Source organism: Herpailurus yagouaroundi, unplaced genomic scaffold (genome assembly GCF_014898765.1).
Source record: "Herpailurus yagouaroundi ecotype Mexico unplaced genomic scaffold, PumYag 214, whole genome shotgun sequence".
NCBI lineage: Eukaryota > Metazoa > Chordata > Mammalia > Carnivora > Felidae > Herpailurus > Herpailurus yagouaroundi.
In genome coordinates, this window is record NW_024412445.1 from 129,086 (window position 1) to 146,944 (window position 17,859).

Consider the following 17,859-nt stretch of genomic DNA (forward strand, 5'->3'; position numbering starts at 1 on the left):
TGGTGTAAAGTTAGGCAAGGAGGATATTTTCTTGCACCCAAGGGCTTCTTGGGCAACATATATTCATTATAGGTATGTGGTCCAGGACTCCAACAAGCATAAGAGCAGGTTGCTAATGTTTTGCCAGTGAAGGAATTTTTGAGGGCACTGATAGCAATGCCTGTTGACTTTAACTTGGACAGATTCTAGAGCCTTTTGTTGGAGGTGTCTGTTTAAAACAGCGTCCTTTGCAAGTGACAGCATAAATGGGCATAAGTCAAATGTGCAGAGGAGGACTGTGTTGCCTCCAGAATTCAAAAAGGACTACAAGGTGTTGGGCTTCTATGAACAGTTTATTAACAGTGTGGGTGCTAAGAGTCAATGGCTGTTTTCTGACAGTGTCAAGGATGGAGTTGCCCTTGGTTTACCAAAATAATTTTTAGGAATTTGCCAAGATGTCTGGCTTTGCCCCACATGTGGAGTAATGGCCCATCCTCTCTTTGCGAGCTCCTGAGTGTTTTGCCTTTAGTGAATGTGTCACATGAGTCTTCCTGGAGGAGGACATCATAATGTAACATTAGACCTGTGCTCCTTGAGAAAGGTGCATGCAGTTAAAATGTTGCCTGCAAGACCATGCGTGGCAGAGCTGGTGAGGTACCCTGTGAGTAACCTGGAAAGTCTACTGTGTCCGTTCAGAGTTGGAGGTCACCTGCGCCTAAGAGGGTGTGGAAATAGGCATTGAACAGAAAATATTAGCCCAATCTATAGTAGCAAAATCCTTACTGGTGCTGATCAGGGGGAGTCGGTAATTTCAGTTACATTGGATGTTGTGTATGGGGCCACAGTGGATGGAACCAGAGCATGAAGGATGCAGTCATTCACCCTGTGGCAGGTTCTTTCCAGGTTTAAGAGCAGGCCAAATTGGACTTTTAAAAGGAGAAGCAGTGGGGGTAATCACCAAGTAGGTCTTGTATGATAAATTTCAAACCTTGAAGGCCCTGTGTTAGCTTATATTGGGCTGTGTTAACTATTTTATTTTTAGCTGGGTGGAGGGGGGTGTTCCATGGGGTCCCATCTTGGCAGTTTATAATTTAGACTAGGTGCAGGAGTGCCACAGAGCACTTGCCAGATACAGATTGCCCTGAGCTGCCTCCTGCTGGACTATGGCCAGTTGGCAATAGTTCTTGCCTTGGTGATGGGAGGAGATGGCATTACCCAGGAGAGACAGTGGGACATGGAACAGGCTAATAATACACAAGCTGGCCAACAGTTAGTGGCTCCATCCCAGGCAGCACTGACCATGTCAGGAGCTAGTCAGGCAGCAAAGAGCAGTTACAGTGAAAGCTGACCAGGCATCTTCTATCAGGGTTGGGCAGTCCTGTTTGTGATGCCAGCTGCTGCAATCACCCTCTCCTTACTCTGTTGGTGAAGGAGGGGTTTCCACCCAAGCATATGGAGATGGCCAAACACATGACCCCAACACTGGACTGAGGAAATCACAGTTTATCAGTCACACAAACTCACACCCAGGGACACACAGGGTTGCACTGGAAAGCAGAGTGAACCATGAGGGGCTGCAGGAGGCAGACTTTGTAGTAACAATAGCATAAAGTGCCCCAGTTCTCATTGGAAGGTATGATTGACTTGTTTGAATAATTCTGTGGGCCAGCAGGAACTAAAACCCCCTACTCAGGGATAAGTGGGAACTGTGCCTGGTCCCCTTGGTAAGGACGGTTGCTTGACTAGGGGACCTTGTCCACTGGAGAAGAGGGGGAGGGGGAGTTGCAGGTAGACCCTGTGAGGCCCTCCTGGTTTTACCACATGTCAAGGCAGCAGATCATAATAATTTTAGGGCCTTACACCACTCAACCTACAGAAGGCTGATTGGGTTTCTTTTTTTCTTTGTTTCTATGATTCTGTATATTCGTTTCTTCACTCATTAATGCAACACGTGTGTGTCAGCAGTGGGGGAGAGAGGACCAGCACTATGCTGGACCCTGTGGGGGATACAAGAGCCAGGCCCCACTCTCACGCATCACAGTCAAGCAAGGAGGGTAGCAGATGCATTAGTCAGTGTTAGCAGAAAGAGCTATGAGGCCAGAAGGCCAGCTGCATCTCAGCCTTGGAGAGGGAGGTCCCAGAATGCCTGAGTGACATGAAGGAGCTGCTTGGAGAAAGTGCTTGAAGACAGCCAGCCCTGAGTAGGCATGAGTGCTCTGGTTCTGTGTTTTCACCTGTGGGTGGGTTCTGCCAGCGACATCAGAAGCAGGAAATAAAGAAGAAGCCCTCCATTATTGAGAATGTAATCAGCTTGATCTCTGAGACCTTAACAGGATGAGGAAGAATTCAGGCCTTTTAAGATTGACATTTTGGCTCAGAGCCAGCCCAGGCTCAAGATGGCCAGGAAAGGAATAGGAGGCCATTTAGAAGGTGTGTTTCTGGGAAGACACCCAGTTCCCACTGAAGAATCAGAAATGAAAGCCAGGAATGGTGATGTGCATTCCAAAGCTCTCTGCCCACCCTCTGCAGGCCTTCCTAATTGTCCTCCAAAGACACACTCCCAAAGAATCAAGGGGGTTGGAATAGATGAGTAGGTCATGCCGCAGGCCTCGGGATTCTGATTCTTTGGTCTGGGCTTGGGCTTGGGCTACACATTTCAGGAGCTCCCAGGTCATTCTGATGGCAGAGTAGACTGAAAACCACTGATGCAGTCCCACCTCTCATGTTTAGAGTTTAGAGACCTGTACAGGGGCAGGGCCTTATTCAGGGTCATCTGGGAAACCACCTAATGCTTGACCCAGATTCTATCTGCTGCTCAGTGCAGCCCCAGAATCTAGTTCAAGGTCTTTGAGCTTTTCTCCTGTGCTAGCTATTTTTAAAATTACATTCCTGATCTTCTGGATTCTGACCCAGTAAACCATGTTGTCATATTTTGTTCTCAAGTTGCATGGGAAAGTAATCTTTCTCATGTAATGACATCTTTTATTTATTTTTGGTGACAGTTTATGTTTTGATGGTTATAAAAGCAAGTAATCACAATAGAATGTTAGAACATTATAAAATAAAGGTCATTTTAGATTCTGCTTCTCAACGGTAGTCACTCTTAGCATCTTGATGACTATCCTTCTGAACTTAACTACTTGCATGTGTGTGTGTGTATTACGTGTGTGTGCATTTATCTTAATTTCTCATTTGGTTTTTTAAACAGAAATTAGAAATATTTTTTAATAATTAAGAACTTACTTAATCAGAAATCTGTTTCTATATGGAATTATGTAAATTATTGTCTGTTTCCATATCTTCTGTACTGATGAGAATGGTTCAAGGCCCACTGTGTATGATTATACATTGTATTAGGATGTTTGACCACATTCAAAACTAAATCACAGGAGTTGTTGAAGTCAGAAGAAAGCAATCGCTTGTTGGGGGTCCCTCCAGCTGAGTTCTGTGGGAGCCATGTGGTCAGTGTCCAGAGAAACCAGCCCAGCCCAGAGTGGTTCTGTCTGAAACCAATTAACGTCTCAACCCTTTTCTCTGAAATATGCCATTTGTGTCTGCCTCCTCCTGGTTCAGACTCTTGTTTGAACACAAGAACCCAAGCCACAGATGCAGGCAGCATCAGACAGGAGAAGGGTGTGGAGCAGAGACCATGGAGGGTGGTGGAGGCAGTCTGCCCCCAGAGTTGGGAGCTGAGGGTCTTAGTCCTGCCTCTGATACTGACTTGGGGTGTGGTTTTGGGTAAACGCTCTCAGGGCCTTTGTTTTCTCATTTGCAAAACTGGTGTACTTCCTGCTGGATATCCTAGAGATATTTTGAGAGTTTGGTGATTGAACATGAAATCAGTGTGAAAGGGCAGTGAGAGGCACAGATGGGTACACAAGGGAATGAGATCTTTCATTCATTTGTTCATTCCTTCATTTGCAGGTCGTTGGGTGCTGTGTATGGTTGGTTGATCCTCATTTCTTGCTCCCATTCCTTGGGTTTCCTTCAGAGCACTTAGCACAGGTCATAATTACATTTCCATTTTCATGATTATCTGCCATACTGAAAAGCTCTAAGTATGTGCTGTTCAGCTAACAGATGTACCACAACACTTAGACCAAGAGTCTGGCAAACATAAGGCCCTCAGTACTAATCTGTGGAGTAAGTGAATGAATACTTTCCCCTGCTCTGAAAGATTGTGGCCATGAATCAACCAGACTCCACCTCAAGAGGAGTACACTTTGGGATGGGAGTGTTGATGTATGTGCATTTCATTATGTCATTAGGCATATGTGGACTTCCCTCAGAGGGGTTCAAAAAAGAGCTTTGGTAATTCTGGGTAAGATGTTAGGCTCTGGCCAGGACACTGGAATGGCCTCAGAGATGAGAAGGCACCTCAGTTGGCCATGAGGTTTGGCAAGAGTTTGGCCTGAGCAGCGAGTGGAACATGCAGAGGGAGTAGTGTGAACATAGGCACAGCCCATGTGAGGGTCCACAGGAAGCTCCTTTTAAGACATGCAGTGGATGATCATGTACTAGGCAGAAAGAGGGCTCAAAAGGATGCTTTCCCCCCCCAAATTGTGAGAGACCTTGAATGTCTGGCCACAAAATCTGAACTCTCTCAGGTAATGAGTTGACAGCTATTGAGGATATTTGGGCAAGCAGGTCACTTGAAGACGTAATATAAGGTGTTAAAGAGCAGGTATTACTTTTGGTGGACAGAAGGGTTAGGAGGTAGTTAAGGGCTATGGTGAAGGTGGTGTCCATAAACTGGAGAGGAGGGGAAAGACATGAGGACAGGCAGATTTGATGTGGGGTTGAGTTGGTTGGGGAACGGGCAGTCAGAGTGCAGTTTGGGCTTCTGGCAGAACCATTTATTGAGGCAAGAGGCTTGGGGGAGGAGTTGGAAGGAACAAACGTGAAAGACTAATTGAGTTATACAGGGGCTACACAGAGCCTGAAAGCTCAGGGGAGGGGTCTGGACTAGAGAGAGGTTTGGAAATTGTTAGTTTCTCTGAGATGAGAAAAGTAAAGGGTGGAAATGAGGTTCCCCAGATGTCCCAATTATCTATTGCTATGCAACACACTGCATCCACATTTAGTGGCTTGTTTAAAGCTAGTCATTCAGTTTGATCATGAATCTACAGTTCGAATAGGGCTCTGTGAGAATGGATGTCTGCTGTGTGCAGCATCTGCTGCGGTGGCTTGCCAAGCATCGTACCCAATCCAGGCTAGCTCACTCACATGACATGACAGTTGCTGCTGTCACCTGGATCCTCAGCTGGAACACTCATACGTGGCCTTTCTGTGTGACTGCTTGGGCTTCCTCATAGCATGGTATCTGGGTTTCAAGTATGAGCATCTCAAGAGATGGGAAGCGGAGACTGTTTCTCAAGAACCAGACTGACACAGTGTCTCTTCCACTGTGTTTTACTGGTCCAGCAGTCACAGGTTGAAGGGAGGAGACAGAAACTCCAACTCCCAATGGGAGAATGTCCAAGAAGTTTAGAGCTCATTATGTCTGGCTCCAAGGAAGGGCTTAAAAATATCTATTGAATGAATGAGCAAATGAATTGTTTGAGGACAGATGTAGAGAGAGGAATATTTGGGGCATGAGGAAAATAGTTGTTGGAGAAGTTTGGCTGGAGCTAGGAGAGAGGTGGATAGGCCTGGGGAGGTCAGTAGGATCTAGATTGTGAACTCCAGGCTAAGGGGATGGGACCTGAGTGTGGGATAGACTATCCAACAGAGGGGAACCAGGAGGTTGCCCAAGAGGGCCCTGGTTTAGGAACAGGAGCAGAAGTTGAGGCTCAGATCAGGATCCTGGTCCAGGAGAAGTCCCACAGGGTCAGTAGGTGAGTGTGCTTCTGACCTTCAGCCTTGGGCTTCTTCTGGCTGTGACCTTGATCCCTGTTCCAGCCAACCATCATGCCTGACATTCCATCCCTGCTACCTGTGGAATGCCCAGTGCACACCCAACAATAGACTTGCTGGCAGTCAAAGGTGATATCCAAGCCTACTCTCTGGAAGGGGGCAGTAAGCTGGGTATCAGGGCTGGTCTAACCTTTGTAATGGATGAGAGTGGAGCCTCTTCAGAAGCATCTTTAAAAAAAAATTTTTTTTTATGTTTATTTTATGTTTGAGAGACTGAGCATAGGTGGGGGAGGGACAGAGAGAGAGGTAAACACCGAATCCAAAGCAGGCTCCAGGCTCCGAGCTGTCAGCATAGCCCAATGCAGGTCCCGAACTCAGACTGCGAAATCATGACCTGAGCCAAAGTCAGACACTTAACTGACTGAGACACCCAGGTGCCCCTATGTTTATTTTTGAAAGAGAGGCAGAGCATGAGCAGGGAAGGGGAAGAGAGAGAGGAAGTCACAGAATCAGAAGCAAGCTCCAGGCTCTGAGCTGTCAACACAGAGCCCAACGCCAGGCCTGAATTCACAGACCTGAACTCACAGACCTGATCATGACCTGATCAGATCATGACCTGAGCCAAAGTCAGACACTGAACCGACTGAGCCACCCAGGTGCCCCTGGAAGTGTGTTTATTAGTTTTCTGGGCCCTTGAGAGTAAAGAGGGCTGCATTTCCTCTGTGAACATAGCTTCTTCATATGGTCAAGAGCCCTTGGATTCTGAAGTCAAGATGATCACAGGATGTGGCTTCTTTCTTGGGTACCTGCAGCCCTCTCAACCTTGAGGCATGAAACCCCTCAGGGGGGCTGTAAGAGTGGGTCCTTTAGGCTGAGATTTCTCCAGGCCTTTGTCTGCCTAGAGTAGAAGCAACTGGGGAGTGTATGCAGAGGCGGGCAGGATTCTTTGTGGCCCTCACCAAGGTCAGGCCTCATATGGTTCTGTCTCCCAGGGTCTAGCCCAAGCCAGTGTAGGCTGGAAGGCTGGATGCTATCAAGGTCACTGTGAGAGACTTAGCTGAGGGACGTCCTGGATGACAGAGCAGCTACTCTCTGAGGAGAACCTGATCTGTAGCGGGTGGAGAGACAGCAGGAGTTCACCAAGGCCCCACATGAGGCTCTGAGTCACACTGGCCTTTGTTCCTTGCTTGCTCTGGCCCTTGGCTGAGGGGCATTCGGGGATCCTGCCAGTGGCTCAGGGCACTGGAAGCGTTCCCTATGTGTACATCTTTGGAAGCATATCCTGGTGCAGGAGGAAGACAGAGGACACAAGTGGACGTCTTGCTCCTGTGAACATGGTTGGCAGCCTGATCATGGTGGTCACCCAGCTGAACCTGCAGTTTTCCTTCCAGGGCAAGAAGTTGCGAGGCTTCAGCTGTGAACTCACCCGGTCCCCCCATGGGGTCTTCCCTGAGGCCGTCTTCTCTATCATGTGCCAGATCATGGTGCCCATTCTGCTCTCAGGCTTGGGCATGTTGACAGCCGGCCTGGTGATGAACACTATCCAAGTGTGTACTGGGCATTTGGGGGCCTGGGGGGAGGGGGGTGGGAAACCAGGCTCCCTAGGCATCACAGATATGATAGGCCAGGGGACACCAGAGGCCCTGAGTCGGGGTGCAGCCCAGGATTCCCGGGCTCAGTGGTGCCAGCAGGAGGATCCTCCGGGGGGCCTCGGGTCTGAAATTCAAAGAAGCTTCTGACGACCCTCTCCAAAGTCAGCCCACACTAACCACGTTAGCTCAAACCATTTTCCTTCCAGATTCATCAGGCAGGGCCTGGAGGGGTTCAAATCCTCTGCCATTCACTTACTACTTGAGGGAATTCATTAGCTTCCCCCGTATCAGTTTCCCCATCTACAGATGGGGCTAATGAATGCACTGACCTCACTGGGTTGTGAGGGTGAGACACCCAGTGTGCTTCGTGTTGTGACTCCAAGGGTGATGGGCACTGTTCCCTCCAGTCCCCAGAATCTCTGTGGGGCTCTTCAGTGAGGGGAAAAGGTCCAGATCCCGGGCTGGGGTCCAGACGAGTGTGGGGATGTGGTGGTCTCTGTTGATTAGAAGCATTGTGGGGAGGCCCTTAAACGAGCACACACTCTGGCATTCACTTCTCCTGGTCTCTTTATGCCCTGGGGTTGGTTCACGTAATGCTGTTTGAATCATTGAGGGTTTGCTCTGTCTACCTAAATATTTTTATAGAGTTAGTGTGTGATAGAAAAATTAGAAAATATGCACAAGTGAAGAAGGAAGGGTGCCCATAATCTCTATCAACATCGTGGTGCGTGTCTATCAAGAATGTGTAAACATAAATATATGGGATCTTGCTATGTAATGTGCTTTTATTATATTTTTTTTAAAAGAGAGAGTGTGTGCATGTGTGTACCTGAGTGAGGGAGGGAGGGGCAGAGAGAGGGAGAGAGAATCCCAAGGAGGCTCTTTGCTGTGAGCACAGCACCGAATGTGTGGCTCGATCCCATGACTCTGGATCATGACCTGAGCCAAAATCAAGAGTCAGATGCTCAACCGACTGAGCCACCCAGGTGCCCCTGTAATGTGCTTTTTAATCAGTGAAATTAAATTTAAATTTAGTTTTGCAGCCCATGGGGACATTGCAGCTAGTGCAGTGCCTTCCTCAGTTCCACAAAGCATCTCCTTCCTGATGACAGTTCAGCATTCTTTGTGCATCTGTGTGTGAGTTGAAGAGGGGTTATCAACACCCACCCTGTCCCCTGGTCTCTGGATGAGGCTCTTGATGGCTCTGCCTTCAGACTTAAGTGGATGGGACACTCACCCCTCCTGGGGCTAGGGCAGCCCTTTGTGTACTGGCCAACTTGCTGTTAGAAAGCATTCATTTGGGCTTGCATCCTAGATCCCCATCTCTCTCACCTCAGAGCTTCACCCCTTGGGCTGCTCTAATAGTCTCTCACCCCCTTCCTAAGACCCTTCTCCAGAGAAAGACTCTGCCCTGTGTCTCTGTTTTGACCTTCCATGGCCACTTCATGGAACATGGTTTTGAGCCCCTACACCACAGTGCATGTCCTTCAGTTGCTGCAGCCTGAGAGGTTATATATCAGTCAGTTGGGGGATCTCAGCAGAGTCTGGAAGATTGGTTGGGATGTCAGGGGAAGAAGGGCTCGGGATTGTACCCGACCATCAGCAGGGGTGACACAGGAGGCCAGTCCAGGAGGAAGTGCCTCCAACTGGAGGGCTGTTTCCTGACCTTGTGTTAAGTCTCCATCTGGGAGTCTAGCATGAAGAAAAGGGGATGTCTTGGGAAGGAGGCCCAGAGCATACTTGGGCAACTTTGCAAATCCAGGCCTTGAGCCATCCAGCTTCAGGAGGCCCAGCATTTGGGAGGAACAGATAACAGCCCTGGAAGACACAGCTCATTCTTTCCCTCCAGTTTGCAAATGTGCAGTGACTCCCAGGTCAAGGGCACTCAGGTTTTCGTGGCTCCTGCACGTGCACCACCACCTCCCTGGTCACCCCCGCTCAGTGGTGCAGGATGTGGCCTTGTCAACACTGTTCCAGGGGGAAATTCCATAACATAGGAGGGTGGCCTGGCTCCCACTATACCCAGGCTGCCACATTCTGGGGCCTCATAGCCCCCATGAGCCTGAAGCAGGGATAACCTCCTGGCAGAAGCACCTCGTGGCTATCTCTGGCATAGTGGGCTGGCCCCAAGAGTACTGGTTAGGTGCTAACTTTACCTACTGTAGATTTGGGGTCAGGAGTCTCTCTGTTAATGGGGTTTGGGGTCAGTCTATAGTTGGGGTCAGTCTATAGTTGGGTCCAGGGATTGGGGCCCAGTAAGGGGCCAGAGAGTATGAGTTCAGTTTTTTTTTCAAAAAATTATTTTTCAGATACACAAGTAAGGTATATATAAATGTTTCTCTCCCTTTCTCTTTTTTTAATGTTTATTTTTGAGTGTGGCGGTTGGGGGGCTAGGCACAGAGAGAGAAGGCGAAAGAGGACCCCAAGCAGGCTCCAAGCTGGTATCAGCGAGCCCAATGCAGGGCTTGAAGTCGTGACCCATGAGATCATGGCCTGAGCCAAAGTTGGATGCTGAACCAACTGAGCCACCCAGGAGCCCATGTTTCTCTTTTTTATAAAATAAGTATTTCAGCCCTCAATCTCATCCCTGGAGGAAGCTTCTATTATCATGTCTTGTGTATCCTTTCAGGCCTTCTTGGGGGTTTATGTAGGCCCGCGGGCACCAGAGACAGTGACAGCGGTTGTAATTGTTAGAGTGTATGTAGTCTTTCTTCACTGAATTAGAGATGAATCAGACAGGTGTCTGCTTTTGAGCAGCTGGTAGCTGAGCACATAGTAGGATAGATGAATTCATTCATTCATCTGGTTCCTCATTTATGCATTCAGCATATTTTGTTGAATTTTGTGTTAGCTGCTCTCAGGCCCCAGGAGTGCAATGGTGAGCAGAAACAGACCTGTCTCTGCCTCCCTGGCTTTTGTAGCTTAGGGGGTGAGGCAGGTGCTTCATCCCACGAGCCAGTGTTAAGGGAGTGGAGCAGTGAGCAGACATTTGCCTGTGAAGAAAGAGGGAACAGTTCATTTTTCCCAGAGGAGTCAAAGAATCTGCAGTTAGTAGGACAGTCAGAGTTGGACCTTAAAGGATAATATAATACTTTCTGGGATGATGTGAGAGAGAGCAGACAGTCCAAGCAAAGGGATCAATGTGTGCAGAGATACAGACAAATGAGTGGGCATTTGCAAGGAGTGAGGAACAGCAATTGGCCATGGTCATGGGGTGGGGTGCTGGACAGCCTGTGAGAAGGGCTGTCTGCTCTGCTCAAGTTGTATGCTGAGTGCAGAGGGGTTGTTGATTTTTGTCCTCATTGTTTGTTTTAAAATAAATGTGTATTTTATTGAAGTATATCATGGATGTGTTGAAAATTGTACGTGTTATGTGTAGAGTTTGAATGACCATCTCAGGATAAATGCACCTGTGTAATCCCCATCCAGGTCAAGAGCATTTTCAGCCCCCAGCGGGCTCCTCCATCCTCTGCCCCACCTAAACCAGTCTTCTGCCTTCTAATACTGTGCATTAGTTTTGGATGTTTTTGAAGCATGATACTACCAGAGACATTCCTGTCTATTTCTTGTATGTTTTGAGGGGACAGATCTATTGTGTGTATGCCCAGGATCAGAACTGGTCAAGGGGCTGAGTGACAGGGTCATAACTGTAACAGAACTGAACTGTGGCAGCAGGGTGAAGGCCACAGGGAAGAGCTGGGAAGCTGTGGCTGTGATTCAGAGCCCCGTGAGTGCAAGAACCATTACTAACTCTGACTGATTTTGATCTCCCCAGTGCCCCTCATAAGATTTCTTTGAAGCATTTCCAGAGAGGGCAGTTGTGGCGGAAATTAAGACAGTTACCATGACTTGGATGCCAGGCTGTCAGGGAACACGGGGGGTTACTTAAGTCCATGCTGGAAGACCAAGAAGGATGCCTGGAGCCACAGTGGGCAGGGCAAAGGGTCTGTGCAAGGAAGGTCAAGTCTGGAATCCTGATTTTGAAGGGCCCATGGGATGTCAGGATTCAGTCAGCAGTTGGGTAGGCAGGTGCAGTGCTCAGAAGACAGATCTGAGCCAGAGATGTCGAGCATCACCAGCATAGAGCACAATGTCTTCGTCAGAAAACCCTAACTCCAAGTGACTAGAGTCATTTAGGATTCCTATAAAGAAGGCTACAGATCAGACTGCTCTAGTACCTGTTAGTTCCCTGGATTAACAGTGTCAGCGAGGATCCAAGGGTCCTACTGCTTTTCTGCTTTAGTCTTCCCTGTTAGTTGACTTTGTCCCATAATAGACCCCTGGGTGGTGGTTATATGGTGCCTGATGTGTCTAGATGTGACTTCTCAAGTCTCTGTGGCCATCATTGTGTCCCAGCCCACACCCACATGACTGATGCAAAGGCTCTCCTCCTGCCCTTCACCCCCTTAGGGCCGCTTGTTAATGTAGGAAGGATGGAGATGGCTCTGGGTGAGGTCATGTAGGGTGTGCAGTAGAAGGTGACTCAAGCCTTGGGAGGGAGAGGAAATGGCAGGGAAGGAGAATGAAGATGAAGCATGAAGGACTCAGGATTAATAGGTTAGGAGATCTACAGCCTTTGGTCTCCTGACCTCTGGGAGCCACTGTTGGCAGAAAGCAGACTTGGAATGGATGGGTCAGGAACCATGAGTGCCGCAGAGCAGTAAGTGGTTTGATGCCAGCCTAACCTTACCCTTGGCTCGGTTCTGTCTGTTCTGTAACAGGGAGTTTCTCAACTGTGGAGTTAGAGGACAGACCTCTTGAAAACGATGGACTGTTTTCTTGAGCATCAGTTCCATAAGGCTATTACGTAACCCAAGGACGGTCCAGAGTTGAAAAGCCTGTGTCCATTTGGAAGAATCAAGAATTATTGTTAGACCTTGGTAAAATTTCTAGCTTTGCAGCCTGCCTATCTGGAGAAAGGAAATAAAATTCTTTAAATTAAATAATATTAAGAAAAAGAGGTCAGGAGGAGGAAGAGGAGCCCTCAATGGAGGTCAACATGGAATAAGCAGAGGTCAGTTTCAGACTGGGGGTATGTGGTTGTGAGTTCACAGGAGTGACATGGAGTCAGAGGAGTGCCTGTCACACAATTGGAGCTTAACACCAGCTGGGACTGGGGGTGGGGGAGGTCCATAGCTCAGAGAGCCAAGGAGGAAGAATGGAGGTTAGAAGAGCCCAAGGAAAGGGCATTGCTATGGGGTGGGGAGGGACAGCAGCTAGCATAGCATCTGAGAGGGTGAGAACAAGACTCACTAAGTTCAGTGGTGCTGAGGAAGACAAGGGGAAGCTTCTGTGATGGGATGCAGAGAGAGGGGATTTATTTTTACACTTGAGTTGGTGGGGACTTGGTCTTGTGTGTCAGCAAAAATGAAGGTGCTTGAGAGCAGGCCGAGGTGGGAGGCCAGAGGAGGCTTGGGGTAGAGGATGCCGGCCTCAGGGGAGGCTGGAGCCCAGGGAGGGGTGCCTGTGCCAGGAACTGGGCTAGGGACTTCCGTCTCCATGCATGCTGTGGCACACTGGTGGGATAGCTGCACAGGGGCCAAATGCTTCTGGAAGCCTGGGAGCCACAGGATGCCGCTGACAGACAGTGGGAGAACCTTCTTGCCTGGTGACATGGTTTTCTTCTGAACTTTCAGAGAAGGGTAGACTCATAGCTCCATCAGATCTGGGATTGGATTCTGAATTTCCCAGCTTTGCCAATGAGGTAAAAAGAAAGAGGGAACCGGCAGCCATGAGTGCTCTTCCTCTCTCTGAGGACATGAAGGACGCCTGACCCTTTCACTCCAGACCCTGTAAGATGTTTTGTTGGGCTGCTTTAGAGGACTCTCCTGGGCTCTACCCCCCTTCTCCTTCCCCCCACCATATCTTCAGTCTTAGGCAACAGGGCCCAGACCCCAGGGCTCCTATCTCCTAGCTAACACAGTAGGAGTGTTGTTTTAGGTCTAGAATTCTAAAACTAGGAGGAGCTCTTAGCGTAGGGATCACAGAAATCTATCGGGTACTGAGAGGTAAATTAAGTCCATAGAATCGGATGAGGTATTGAAAATTGATGGGGGTAGGGTAGGAATAAGCAATCTAATTGCATATAAACTGGTGGGAATAATTTTCACCTCACAAAGAAGTTATTTTTGAGAGAGAGAGAGAGAGAGAGAGAGAGAGAGAGAGAGAGAGAGAGAGAACACAAGTGGGGCAGGGGCAGAGAGAGAGGGAGACACAGAACCCAAAGCAGGGTCCAGTGTCGCGACCGGCGTGACAATCACCGAGGTCAGGGTCCTGAGGGTAGGGGAATGCAAGAAAAAAGAGAGAAGAGAAAGTTTGGGAACAGGAGGGTCCCCTGGGCTGATGGCCCAAGTGACGGCTTTATTGTTGCTGTACACAATCTTTTATATCCAGACTCTTATGGGTCAGGCCATTCTAAGAATAAACAGGTTTCACATAATCGCTGCCAACCAAAACATTTAGTTCTGTGTTTCTTGTGCATTTTTTAGACAGGTCACAAGACCTTGTTGATAAGATTGCTAGCAAAACACAATTCCCATGTTTGTTTCTATCTGACTCGGGGTAGAAAAAGGGAGGTAGCATTACTGCCAACACCTGCAGACCACAGGCTTCAGGAATTAACTTTCTCAGCCTTGACAAGGCTTTCGTATGCCCTTGAAAGTGGGTGAATGGGAGGGGGAACCACCGGGTTGGCTTGAGTCAACAGGGAACATTGCTCGACCCGGTCTCAGCCTGGCACCGGGGCCCAGCCCCCCACAGTCCAGGCTCTGAGCTGTCAGCACAGAGCCCGATGTGGGGCTCAAACTCACGAACTGTGAGATCATGACCTGAGTCGAAGTCAGACGCTCAACTGACTGAAAGACCCAGGTGCCCCCCTTTCATACTTTTTTTAATCTTTTACCTTTGATAGAGACCTGGATAGAGCTATGTTCTGTCTGTTTTGACAAATCCAGTGTCCCCACATGATACTCTGGGTCACTGGGAAATCTATGTCACTCCTTTGTCCCAGATGTTCTCACCAGCTCTCCCATTCATGAGAAATCTCCCAGCTTTGAAACTGGTGACTCGTTCCTGTTGCTACAGACACATGGGCCACCCTGGGTATGTCGTGTTTGCAGGCTGGACCCCGCCAGTCAGGCTCGGACACAGTCTGGCCTCCAGTTTTCCTAGCTGCTAAAGTAACTTGCCACAACTTCTCTCAAGAAATTTCGAAGATGTGCCAATATGTGTGTTTGGATTGATCTTACTCTTTCCCCACCAGCATTGGCCTGTGTTTGTGGAGGTTAAAGACCTATTGACGTTGGTGCCACCCCTGGTGGGCCTGAAGGGGAACCTGGAAATGACGCTGGCGTCACGACTCTCCACTGCTGTAAGTAGATATTTGAGCATCTGGGCTACCTGCCTCCCAGGGACGGACACGTGGGCACCTCCCAGTTTCTCCTCATAGCCTTGTTAGACAGGTGGGTTTGCCTCTCTGAAAAGATAGATGTTAAGAGGTTTTGTTCTGTCATGATGCTCCACCTGGTCGCTCCTCACAGCCTGCTATCCTGTTGTTCCACAGTGCAACTGGACTTCTGGTGAGGGCCAGGCTCAGCCCCGTGTGCCCTTGGTTTCTCCTATAACCTGCTGTGTCCCGGAGCCTGGCTCCACACATTCACACAGAAGCTGTAATGAGCAATGCAGCCTTACTGAAGGGTTTTAGAGATGAAACAGGATTTTCGTCACCACATCATCCATATATGTTAGAGGATTTTCTTTTCTATGATGGCTCTGAAATGCCCCGTCAGCAGAGGGGTCTTCTCAGGACTCCCTAACTCACTCTGTCCCTCAGGCTGTCACTCATTCTACCCCTCCTAGCTATCCTGGGAATTGCAGTTCTTTTCCTTCTATTATGCGGAATGCTCTTTCCCCTTCTGTGAAACCCATTTCACATTCAGGATGTGAACAAGGCTGATGGCAAAAGTAGGTATGTTGTAGTCAGGAAACTGAAACAAGAGTGATGTAATTGGAATAGTGAGGGAAAGAGGTGGGGCCTGCCTGGAGAGTGGGTGAAGGGTGGCTAGCCGGACAGTGGCCCCCAAAGAGCCACATCCTAATCCGTGGGACCTGTGCATAGTTCCTTATGTTGACAGGGTCTTTGCTGGTGGGATGAAGTGAAGGACCTTGACACAGGAGATGATCCTGGATTATCCACATGGGCCCAGTGTCATCGCAAGGCTCTCTAGTAAGGGGGGGACAGGGATGTTTCAGAAGCAAAGGCCATGTGAGGGAAGTCAAGTCAGAGAAGATGCTATGCCACTGGGTTTGAAGTTGGAGGAATAGCCAGGAAATGTGGCTTTACCTGCTGGAGAAGATGAAGAAACAGATCCCTCCCTCAAGCTTTCTGAGGGAGTAAGACCATGTGGACACCTTGATTTTTGCCCCATAAGATGCATTTCAGACTCCTGGCCTCCAGAAGGTAGGAAGTACAGAAGTGCATTTCTGTGTACACACTAGAAATAATCATTTACAAAATACAGTTGGAAAAGAGGTATCTTTCAAACCATTGATTTTATTTTTTAATTTTATTTATTTATTTATTTACAATAGAATGTGCTTTTAATAACACTACAAACCAGAGGAAATAAACAAGGCTGCATAGGTGATCTCATTTACACATTTCACAAAGCAATCATGTACAATAATGAATACCCTTACTCAAGAACGTCCATATTAATACAGAAAAAGAATTACCAGAGGTTACATAATATTTGTTTTCAAAACAGACAAGATGGCTTTCACTGGACTTCACTGTACCCCAGAGAGATACCCAAGATTCGCGTTAGAATTTCAACACAAAGAAGAATTTGCAGGAAAAAAAAAGATACTTACACAGACTCAGGAAGAAGAAACATGTTTTGAAAAGTTACTCTAGGTTGTAATAAGATTTTAAGAGTGATTTCAGCTGGAGTTGCCTCTTTAGTGAACAAACAGGGGCTCTGAGGCTCACTGTGTGATGGCACAGGAGGAGGAAAGAAGCTGGACACAGTAACAGAGATGAGAACCCAAGCACTCTGGCACCAACAAGTTCTATTACATATGCAGAAGGCACTGCTTAGAGAAACTAGGGTTTCCAAAACCAGACATATTTTGGAGTGGCTAGCAGCGAAGATGGTTGGACAGGTGGCTGTTTAATGAATTTTGAAGACAATAGAATTCACAGTGGGAAGCTTACAATAGAGCTGGCCTTCTATAGGAAATCTTTCAGGAACCCTTGTGTTCTCATTAAACATGTAGGAAAGACCAAGCCAACAGATCTGCAATTCACATGCAAGACAAAGCAAGTGTGATCTGGGCTAAATACACAGAAAGGAATCAGAGCCTTCTCAAGAAGGCAAGAGGAACATTTTTGTGCACCTGCTTCTTTTACTGTGCTTAGGGCATGCCACAAGAGTTGAAAATAGTGATAGATGCAAAGCCAATTAACCTGGTCTGTCAGTTATAGGTAACTGCATAATATTAAAACATAATGATGAAGAATTATAGTTGAGGTTGCTAAAGGCTAAGGAAATTCTCCAATTCTTAACTTACAATAAGAGCATTTACAGTAAATTCAAACATACAACTTACAGCTGGTTTGTTGGCTTTCCAATTCATTGCCCCAGTTTGTAAACAAGCTCTAATCACTTTGGTAGCCATCTGCACTCAGGGACACAAAGTATTCTGCAAATCACTAAAGTCCTATTTAAAATTTTCCTCCTTCCACCTAAATTTCCAGTGTGCTAAGTAATCTGCAGGACAGAAGGCAGAGAGGAATGAAGTGTGAGTCTGAACGTAATCCTGCAAGGCAGAGCTACCAAGCCAGCCTCCACCTAGACCAAAATAAGAGCACAGAAATATGAGGGAAAACATTTCCTGAAGCTCAATTCCAAAAGGTTAAGTTGCTCAAAACTCCCAGTTTGAGAGAGGAGCATGGTTTTAGCCTCAGGTCTCCCTTTCTGATCTATAAACATCACGAGGCCCCTCAGGAATCACTGAAACAACATAGCATAGAAGCATCTATCAGAAGATTTAATGCTTTGTGGTGCACTTAGTTCACAGGATAATAGGAGCAGATGGAATTTCTTTAAAATACATACATAAAAGCTTACTAAGTTCTCCTAAAGATTAAACACAAAATGTCCATGACTAACCATCACTCTCCTGCCAGAACAGAGCCAGAAATGTTGAGTATGCAAGTACTAATTACAATGATTTTAAGATTAGTCAGAAACAGTACCGGGTAACATCCCAAAGTGTACAAGCCAGTTAAACACATATAAAATTGGTATTAATCCAGTTAGAAATACAAAATGAAAATTATGGATGTTGCCTCAAATATCTGGGATTCCACAAATTTACAATCAGCCTATGTAACAAAGTAGACTCTAGTTTTAAGAAAACATTACCGTTC

The 17,859-nt window shown here is 47.5% G+C and overlaps 1 protein-coding gene across 11 annotated transcripts in view; it reads left to right on the top strand.

The window, feature by feature from the left end:
• The window catches only part of SLC41A3 (solute carrier family 41 member 3), a 177,758-nt gene that overhangs the window by 32,659 nt on the left and 127,240 nt on the right, over positions 1 to 17,859 (top strand). For 7 of the 11 annotated variants that reach the window (XM_040454918.1, XM_040454922.1, XM_040454925.1 and 4 more), the window contains exon 3: positions 14,689 to 14,796. The exons of 2 other annotated variants lie outside the window; for them this stretch is intronic. In XM_040454918.1, coding sequence (XP_040310852.1) covers positions 14,689 to 14,796 — 108 coding nt within the window. Of the gene's footprint in view, positions 1 to 7,147; positions 7,383 to 12,851; positions 13,220 to 14,688; positions 14,797 to 17,859 lie in introns of those variants that run through there. 2 more of the 11 variants (XM_040454927.1, XM_040454926.1) reach the window with 2 other exon arrangements.